Raw genomic sequence first — 10,916 nt, 5'->3', positions numbered from 1 at the left:
AGAATCCAGCAGTAACATTGTCTAAAAAACATGTTTGAGAATAGTTTGAGTTAGAGTTGTAAGTGTTGATTAATTTTTATGGAGATGGTTTGGAAAATGCACATAGAGAAAGAGTCATTTTCCTGTGACTATATATGGAGAAGGTTGAGCATATGGAGTGAAGCTATATAGCTTGGTGAGGGTGTCCCAAAGCTATAGTTATAGGTAGAAAACGATGAGGTTTAATGGCACCAATATACATCTGCACGTAACACAGAGAGAAAGAGAGAGAGATATTTTTGGAGTGGCAGTGAATCCTCGTTCATAATAAAAGAGGAATATTCCAATTGAAGAAAAATGCATTATTAAAAGAGATGAATTAAACCCTGATAGAAACAAAAAGAGCAGGGAATTTTAACAGGTCGCGATCCATCATCTTAAACTACACACTCATTTTCCATTCCAATATTCCATTCAATAGTACCCCTTTTGTTTTTCTCGAAATTCAACCATATTCCTGCCAAGAACCACCATTTCATCCCTGCACCATCATTTCTTTCTTCTTTTTCTTACTAAACCTTTCATCTTAGTTATTATTATACAGCTTATAACTCAGTTAGGGATAAATGAAACCAAACCATACTCTTTCCCTTCAGCTTCTCTCTCATCTCATCCCATTCAAACCTCCTCTCTCCACAGTACTACTTTGATGTTCCATAAATAACTGCTACCCCTTTTCACTAACTTTTGGTTCAAACCAGCATCCCCAAAAAACTCTGATCTTTTCTCTTTCTCCTATTTTTTTATCTGACTAGTTGTGACAAGTAGTCCCTGGAAATTAATTACTCTCTTTCTCTCTCTCTCTCTCTCACCTTTTAAATGGTCTTCCTTCAACCCTAGTGGATCCTATACTAAAAGCCTATCACCACACCATCACAAATCATAAGTCACTCATCATATAATCACACCCTTAAACCCTTCTTTTCAACTTCTTCAATTCCATCTCTTACTATATTTGCTTCTCCACTTTATCTCTTAACTCTCTCCCCTTCTGCCTTTTCCTTCTTCTATTTCACCACCTGAACACACTTAGATCTTCTCTATTCTTCACTTTCTCTCTACCATAACCATATTTCTCTATGTTCACCAATTCACACACGTTAATGCAAACTTTATTGTCGGAGCCAGACCTCTCCTTGAACATAAGTCCTCCCTCCGTTTCAGATATTTGTGAGGTGAAGGAACTGGGGGGCTTCAGCAAAGCGATTCACAACGACATGTGCTCAACTTCTGATTCCGGGAGCAGCGGAGGAAGTGATTTGAGCCACGAGTTCCACAACCTTGGTCACCACCGTGAGCCGTCGTTGAAGTTAGGCTTTGGAACCGCGGATTTGAATCCTCGCCGTCAGGTTCAAGGTGACACGAGAAGCTTCAACCACCACCACCACCACCACCTTCAACCTCACATCTATGGCCGCGATTTCAAACGAACTGCGAGAGTCGTCAATGGCGTCAAAAGAAGCGTCAGGGCTCCCAGGATGAGATGGACCACCACCCTCCATGCCCATTTTGTTCACGCGGTTCAGCTTCTTGGCGGCCATGAAAGTAAGTCTTTCAAAATCCAAAATTTAGCAGATTCCAAAATCAGTGAAGAGAAACCGTCTCTAAATTTGGGCAAAAACGCTTTTTTCTTTAATTATTTGAAAACCCATTGGAAAATAATGTTCTATAAGCCATGGTCTAATTACATTATACGTGTGAGTATAGTTTGAGAGTTTTTTTTATAACTCAACTTTTATATAAAAGACTCTTATCTTCTAATCTAATCTCCTTAGTGATACCTTATTCTTATACTCAAGTTTGAGAACTTGTTATTATTGTATGCAAAAGGTGATGGTGGTGAGATAAAGCATATGTATAAATATACATAGATATAGATATATTCTAGGTTATGTCTAATCTTGAGTTTGTCTTGTCACACTTGCAGGAGCAACTCCGAAGTCTGTGTTAGAGTTAATGAATGTTAAGGATCTAACCCTAGCACACGTCAAGAGTCACTTGCAGGTGGGGTAGTTTCTATTCATTCCCATATATGTACTATCTCTCTCCCCATTATATTTCTCCATAGTCTTTGAGTTTTTTTTTTAATCCTTATAAAAAAATTATCAAACAGTTTTTCTAGGAATTCTGCAAGGACTGATATCGAACCTCCTTAACCACATAATAGTCTTTAAGCTGAATGAGTGAAGTTCTTATTCTTCCTCTTTGAATCAGTTTCTGACTAGACAGAACAAAAGAGAAAGGGAAAAAAGGAGCATTGTTGGTCGTTTTAGGTTGCCTCTAGTAGTGGGGAAGGTAGAACCAAGGAGTAGGGACAAAAGGGGTATCTAGATTATGTAATGCAATCTTAGCCTTGTGGACTTTTCTTCTGATATTATTTTTTGCGGGGTGTTCATGCAGATGTATAGAACAGTGAAGAGCACTGACAAAGGCAGCACAGGTAATTGAATTGGAGTGTTGTGTTCCTTCTGAAGGACCCTTTTTGCGTTTCTTCTTCCATTATTATCATCATTATTATTCTCTTTGTTTGAGATCTTTGGTGATTCGGGTGTGACAGAAAACTCTATGATTTGCTTCTAGTACTGTTCCCCGTTAAAAACAAAACCCTCTTTGGCTTCAAAGTCCTCAACTGAATTATTAAGCTGTGGTGTCTGATAAAGGAAGAGCAATGCCTCTATTGTTGATGAATATTGCAGGTCATGATATTGGACTATTGAATCCAAGGCCAGGGATTAACATACTTCATCTGCATGCACCCTCACCCAATCTACCACACCCCATTCAAACTTCCCACAGGTGATTCATTCAGCTTTTGCATTAATTCATAAACCATTTTTAATTTCTGTGCTTTCACTTTTCATTCACACCATACTTTTTTTTCTCTATACAAATTAATGTGAAAGTAATGTTGACTTATTGACTAATATTGATTCAACTTCTGGGCCATTAAAAGCTACCTATGCTAATGTCATAGTATAATGTATGAAAAATGATACTTGACGATTCTTAATCTTATATAAATTTTTAAAGTGATGTGTTTAAAAATAAATATATATATATATATATAATTAAATGATATAAAAAGTATTAAAAGTTATAGTTTGTTAATGTATCATTATATATATATATGCACGATTTTTCAAAAATTCCTTTTGTTTGACCCTTTTGTTTATTTTCTTTTCTTCTGAACTTTTTAGAATAATGATACTCATACCTCATTTTAAGGGGTACACGTGAAAGTAAATAATTGAAAGAAGAACTCATATATATATATATATATATAATAAATGAAAAACTTAAAGTAAAACGAAAAGAGAAATAAAGTGAAAGATATAAGATAAAGTGAGTGTAAAGATAATATTTTTCTAATTTTTATACATCCCTTATAATTAAAAGTTTACGTTTATCATTCCTTAATAAATGTTTGGCGTTGGTAAGACTTTATTTACCAAACCCTTTTTTAATTCACGTGTGTCGTTGGCTTTTTGCTTATCTTTTTTTTTATTACAAGCTTCTATAACGACAGCTTTATAACCTGTGCATAGATTTTGACGAGTAAAACCTAGGGTTTCTATAGGTAGGTATGAGGCTGGTCATTTTCTACGTCCATTCTTAATATATAATGCTTTCATATTATTCATCCCAATGCACAACAAAAGGTTTAGCCACATTTTTTCAAAAGAAAATTATTGCATAAACATTGAAACATCTCTAAGATAAAAACCTTGTGAGATCCTTAATTGGTCGTGGAACAACTAATCCATTTATTTTTGTCACGCACATGAACGAGTTATCAAGAAATTCAGCTTCATTCACTTGTGTGATATGTGGTAAAATATTTGGTTATGTTTCACTACCAAAACTGAGATTGCAGACAAAAATTGTTCCTCTATTAATAACGAGGGTTGCATGTTGAGATTTCACTTCTTTCCATTTCCGAATAAGATCACAGATAGTTTCAACATCTCAATTAATTCCTAGGAAAATTGAAAGTTTTGGATGTTGACCGTTAATTGGTGCATCACATGGCATCTCATCTGCAAAAGGCAATCACATGAACTGGTATAGCAATGGCGTTTGGACTTGTATACATTAAGGAATTGGATTTTGGGACTTTGGATTTGGAGTTTTGTTTAAAGAAAGTACCATTTTCATTAATTAAGTAGAAGATGTTCAGCTTTCAGCATTAATTTTGTTCTTCCACTTTTCAGGACACAGATAGAGACAAAAACAAACAATAGTAGACAAGATGCAGAGATGGGTTTGACGTGTTCTGACCTCAAGGGAAGTGAAAGCATGGTAAGCTGTGACACAAATGGATGTAGCATGTGGCTTCTTGTAGTTTTCTTGCATGCATTGTGAATATTCTGTAAATGGCTTATGTCACTCACAAGGGTTAATAATTTTTATAAACAGGTGAATAATGGTCTCAGTTATGGTGTTGGAGGCTTGGATTCCACCACTTTGTCACTTTCCGAGGGAATGCTTGACCTTGAATTCAGCCTTGGAAGACCCATTTGGCAAAAAGACCACCCAGAATCATCCAGAGAGATAACTCTTTTAAAGTGTTGAAACCCTAAACTCTCCTTCAGAATCATTAAATAGAAACCAACTTTAGAGACAAAAAATTATTAGTTTCTATACTGACTAGATTGCATACTCTTTTAGAGACTACAAAAAATTATTGATATCTAAATTAGTTTCAATAGTTTCTAAATTGGTATCTAGTTAGCTACCTAAGTTTTAGCTACCAATTTCTGAAGTTGGTATCTAAAACTTTGGTATCTAATATATATCAATAATATAAACTAATTTAGATACGAATAATTTTTTTAGTATCTAATTTTGTCAATATAGTAACTAATTATTTTTTGTCACTGAAATTGGTTTCTATTGTAGGGAAAAAAAGTAAAGAAAAAGTTGAAAAATTAGGTTAAATAACGAGCTGAGCACACCCCTTTCCTTGTCATTGGAACAAAGTAGTGGCTAGTGCTAACATGTGGGGAGGGAATTGATGAAGAGATGAGGAATTATTCTATGGGAATGATTTGGATTGGTGAAGTGTAAGTGTGTGTATATGTTTGGGAGAGAGATGAGGAATGGGATAAATGGATTTTGCTAGAGAACATGTGCTTGAGTCCAAAGAGTTTTGAGGCATTGTCTTTGATGTCATTTTCTGTGCAAGCTATAGAACAGAACATCATGAAAAATAAAAATAGAATTATGGTTGTTTGAAGGCATGGAGCATGGGTTATAGTTAGGCAAAATAGGACCCATTTGAGGATGGTGATATGAGACAGGTGGGTCATGTTTTCATCGTACCATCCTTCTCATCATATCTGTACCACATACGTCCTCACCTAGGTTAATTCACTTTTACAAATTCATCTTCCAAACTTTTTCCTTCTTATATGTATCATCTCCCTCTTTCAATCCCAATTCTAATATAAATATAAAACTTACTCTTACATTTTGTTTCAACTCACCTTAATTTTCTAACCAAAATTACTCTATCAATACCAACTTTTCTTTCTTACATTTTTTCAATAGAAGAACTCGTATCAATTAAAAATAATATATTTTATAATATATAAGGTTTTAAATTTTATTTTATAAATCGATTTTATAAAATTAAATTACACTTTAAATTTACTTATTAGTATATCATCAGAACGATTTATAATTTATTTTATACTCGTTTGATGTTTCATTTCCAACCATCATCAATGTAGAACACATGTTCTTCTTAAAATGAATTTTTTTTATCAGATCTCATTAATTCTTTTAATATGGATTTTAAAGAGTTTAATATTCATATAAACAATCACTCTCAAACTTCATCCTATAAACTAATAAAAAAAAATCATTATGTTTTTATAAATATTTAATATATATATATATATATATATATATATTCTCGAACGGAGTTGGATCAAGAGAATGATTTGAACATTTCTCGGTCGGTCGGTCAACTCTTCTTCGCTTCCTTCTCAAAACGAACTCCTCACTTTTCCGTTCCTCCTTTTTCTAGCTTCGGACTCGGATGGTACCTGCAAAAGGTATTCCGACGATCAAGTAAGAATTCAGTATTCGGTGCTTTTAATACTGTATGATGACATACCTAATTCTTGGAAATTGTGCCTATTTATATGATTATCATTGGCCCTTTTACTATTGGACCGGATTAAGGAGTTGAGTCATGTTTAGGGGTGCAATAACTAGTACTTGATCGTTGATTAGAATAGTTAATCCTGTTTAGATGTAACAATTTTGATTGTGTCGTCCGACTTGGATTGAATGCTAAGTCAGAGTCTCGGTTGTACAAACCCTACTGATTGTTTAAAGTTATTTTTTCTGAAATAAAAAAAAAATCTGAAAAAATGGCATAATCTGAAATAAAAAAACAAAAGGTTAATAAACAACAGGCACTGGGTGTTACCTTTTCCTTTTCCGCAGTGCTTTGTGAAAAGGTGTAGTTCTGTTCAATGTGGCCCATTTAGAAGACTTTTCTTGTGGGCCGAAGTTCAGTTTTTTGATTTGGACAAATTTTTAATCATATGATATTGTAAGAACAATCTCTTATGTTGTATAAAACTGAAAAAGTTGAAGGCCCACCCATGTGGTCCTACCTCTGACTTTTGATCTATGAATTTGCACTCAATTCTAAAAACGTGAAAAAAAAAATACTAGATGTTGAAAATTTATTTAAAGAGAAATTACATTAAATGCTATGAAATATACTATAATTTATAAATTTAAATGGCGTAATTTTTTTTTAAAAATTAAAAAAATATTGATAGATGATAACGTAATATTAAGTTTTCCTTTTTTCTTTGTTAGAAAGTCTCTTTCTGTAGGTATATAAAAAGTGTATGTGTGGCCCAGCCCAATTGAACACTTTTGTCGTGGGCCGAAATCTGTTTTTCGGATCTGCTCCATTTTTCAACCATCTTTTGCTGAGTACCAAAAATGAAAAAGTAAAAGGCCCACCATAGTGCTAGTTCTGTCACGAATCAATGATTTATAATTTCTTTTTGGGATTTATAAATTGAAGATAGGAATGTTAGGAGGACAATCCATAAAACTCTAGTAATTATAATACTATTTTTTTAAGAAAATCATGAATTTTAGAGTGAAATAATAATAAATGATCAATCAATTCTAAGTTGGTTTTTCGTTTTCTTTTTTAATTAAGCCTAAATGAACTTACAAAGAACAGTAACCACAACATGGTTCGTTGATGAAGGAAATGAAGAGTTAAGATGCATTTAATTTAAGATAATAAAAATATTTCATGGATGGAATAATTTAATCCATTGTTTGGTCACATTCACCTTCGAAAGATGTTATGAGCTTGATCAAAATTTATCATATAATAATAAAACATTTGTTATTATATTGAGTTAATATTTTTTTTATTATTAGACATTTCATATGAAATAAAACTTATTCGTAATATATAAGTGAGTATAAGTATCATCTTAGATCTAAGTTTTATAAAATTGAGTTAAAATTAAAATTCATTTTAATAAACTATAAGTACCACAAAATTTTAGATTAATGAACAATGTCAAGTACGACAAGCAACATATGGTGCACTTTTATCAACGAATATTGTACAACTAACAAAAGGCAACAAATAATCCTGAATTGTAACTCACATTTTTTTCGGATGATGCACTCCTTTGTACACCTCGTGCAACTAAATGAGTCTGACGTGTGCTCCACAATATTACCTCAACTTTGTCATGACATAATCAAACTCTACCCCAAGGAGTTTAACCAATATCGATAACGTTGATGTGAAATCCAATGTCACATATAAACAAAATTGTCACATAATGAGATACTTATCAATGGTCTCATGGCTAATGTTGCACAGTGACAACAACTCGATGTTAAGCATCGCAACCTTAATTTGAAAATAAGGGATCCCAAATTTACTTAACTTATGTTCATGATAGACCAACTTCAATTTCCTCAAACCTTACACTCCTGAAGTCTTAAGGTCACGTGGTCAACATAACTCACTAGTAAGGATGTATGAGAAGGTCCACAACCAAATCCTTTATGCTTATCATGTCATCCTACAACTATTGACAACACATTTGCCTCAATTTTAGTGAAAGCATGTTCCCAATCTTTTTTACGAATCGACATCGTTGTCCCTATCTAACTTCATTTTGAGATTCTTCACCTAAAACAAATAAATTTTGTAATGCATAATCTGGAATGTATTAACACACTCGAGAGTATAGATTTTAAAATGTACAAAAACTTTCAAATCTATTTTGGATTGTACAATTCGAAAATATTTTAGATCAACTGTGTTGGAGTAAACAAGCAACAACAATAACAAAGAAAAATATAAAAAAAATAAACTTCTTCAAACACCGAAAACATGACATTAGAGAAAAATTTTAAGTGGTCAATTATTCTCTTATGGACTTTCACACACAAACACAAAAATTAGAGTGGAGAGCGATGGAAGAAGATGAAGTGAAGAAGAAAGACAAAAGTTAAATTGATTTTTAAATCTCAAATGAAGATATTTTTAACATTTCACCATCCATAAGATCCATAAGAGAGCATTTTTTAAAATAGGGATAAGTTCAAATTATGGTGTATATGTTTTGAAAAAAAAAATGTATGCATAGGTGTAAAATACAATACAGGTTAAATTACAAAGTAGATATTGTTGAACTAGTTTAGAGTTTTTAAATAAATATCTGAATTAATTATTTTAATTAAGATTTTAGTTTTGTAAATAATTTTTAATCGGGTTATCTTATTTTTAAAGCTATCATAAATTGACATTTAAAGATAATATCAAGTGGCTACAAATTAATATCAACGTTAGTTCCGGAAATTAACAAAAAGTAGTGATTTATTTGAAATCACTTTCTCAGACATAATTTTTATTCATGAAACTTAGCCTTTGATATTAGTTAAATGATACTTATTCTGAAAATGTGTTTGGTTTGGTTTGATTTGGCATTTTCCAACCTCGTTTTCACAAATTACGTACAAGCAATTTCACAAGTCTTTATTCAAATGTTAATGATATGTCCAAAGCTCTACATTGATTAGAATTTTGATAAAATTTGATTTATATGATCTTAGATTTTGTTGTCATATGTCAAAATCCTACTCTATTTAAATAAAGGTTAATTTTTTTTTCACACGATATTGATTTTTATTTTTAAATCAAATTTTAGATTTTTTTTAATACTTGTATTTAGAAAATTATTAGAATGAGTTATTATTAATTTTTTTTTATGTGGCAAACAAATTTTCAATATAGACTATTAATATGTTAAGATATTTCATCTTGTAGTAAGAAAACGGTTGGAATGAGTCATTATTTGTTTTTTTATGTGACAAACATATTTTCAGTGTAGACTACTAGTATGTTAAGATATTTCATCTTGACTAATGAGTGACGTAGATGTTATAATATTATAATATAGTATACATTAAAAATTCATTATCACTAATAAAAACTTATTTTAATAATTTTTTTTATTACAAATAGTCATTAGTATTTTGACTACAAATATTTTTTTACTACAAATAATCAATTAATGATGACGTAGATGTTATAATATTATAATATAATATACACTAAAAATTCTTTAAGTAAGAGTAGAGAAATAAATATCTAAATATAGTTATATTTATCTCGAAATTTATAAAGTATTACTATTATAAAAGTTATATTGAAAATGAGCATAAAGTTTAATACATAAATTACAACAGTAATATGGTTGTGTCGAACATGGTCCATAGAAGGAGCAGGAAGTTGTGACAACACAAACGTGGTCCTTGGTCGATGATAATCATTCATTATGTCATAACTGCGACCACATGGTAACACCAATGGTGCCGAAAAGGATTGTCACAATGCCTCTTTCATTTTCTCTTCTGCATGTGAATACCTGTTCTTTCTCACACTTTGTTTCTAATATGTTTAAACATGTTTTTGCTATATTTGAATATTTTTAATGTTATTTTAAATTGTTTGTAAATCAAAATTTAATTTATTCAAATCATGTTTATTTATTTATTTTAATGATATATCATATTTAAATATCAATAATAGATAAATATTGACAAAAGAAATCTTTAATACATAAATCAACATTTTACGAGTAATACTCTAGTAAATAAAATTATTATATATTAAATTAAATCTGATCCTAATAGTAATATAAAGTCTTAATAGTATTTTAATGAATATGTGTTAGTCGTATGCATTTAATTTGTAAATATATTAAGATTTAGAAATCAATAAATATAAAACTTTTATTATTACAAAAATCACAAAGGAGAAATTCTCACGTTTTGGGTTACATTTTCAATGAAAAAATTACTCTTGAATTTTAATTGTAATGTGATTTATTTATTAAGTTTAATTTATTTATTTCACACAAAAATTTATTACATAGAAAATAATTATAGAAACAAAAATAATTAATTATTATATAATTAAATTGAATACTATTTTAAAAATCAAAATATCTAAAATATTTTTATTATTAATAAATAATTTTTAAATTATTATTTAGTTAACTATTAAAAAAATTTAAAAAAAAATTGGTAGTTAATTAAATATTAATTTAAAATTATTTATTAATAATAAAAATAATTTCAAAATATTAATAATTTTTAAAAATTTTAAGATAATATTTAATTTAATTAATATAATAATTAATTGTTTTTTATTTAATATTTTTTTTAGTGTTGTTAATTACTCAATTTTTTTTCGTAAAGTTAGACTATATATATATATATATATTATTTTTATTTTTTTCCATCGAACCATTATATTTTAAATTTCACAATCTATTAAATATCCGGTGGCAAAATAGCATTCT

General features: G+C 30.2%; 1 protein-coding gene across 1 annotated transcript; it reads left to right on the top strand.

Annotated features, from left to right (window-relative positions):
- The first annotated feature begins 403 nt into the window (after positions 1 to 403).
- Positions 404 to 5,524, top strand: LOC137816458 (probable transcription factor KAN4). Its single transcript, XM_068619594.1, has 6 exons — positions 404 to 1,584; positions 1,967 to 2,043; positions 2,440 to 2,479; positions 2,736 to 2,835; positions 4,251 to 4,338; positions 4,456 to 5,524. The coding sequence occupies exons 1-6, from the start codon at positions 1,119 to 1,121 to the stop codon at positions 4,609 to 4,611; spliced, it is 927 nt and encodes a 308-aa protein (XP_068475695.1). The 5' UTR covers positions 404 to 1,118; the 3' UTR covers positions 4,612 to 5,524.
- The last annotated feature ends 5,392 nt before the right edge of the window (positions 5,525 to 10,916 follow it).

This window comes from Phaseolus vulgaris, chromosome 1 (assembly GCF_000499845.2).
Source record: "Phaseolus vulgaris cultivar G19833 chromosome 1, P. vulgaris v2.0, whole genome shotgun sequence".
NCBI classification, from domain to species: Eukaryota; Viridiplantae; Streptophyta; class Magnoliopsida; order Fabales; family Fabaceae; genus Phaseolus; species Phaseolus vulgaris.
This window is presented reverse-complemented; position numbering and strand designations above follow the sequence as displayed.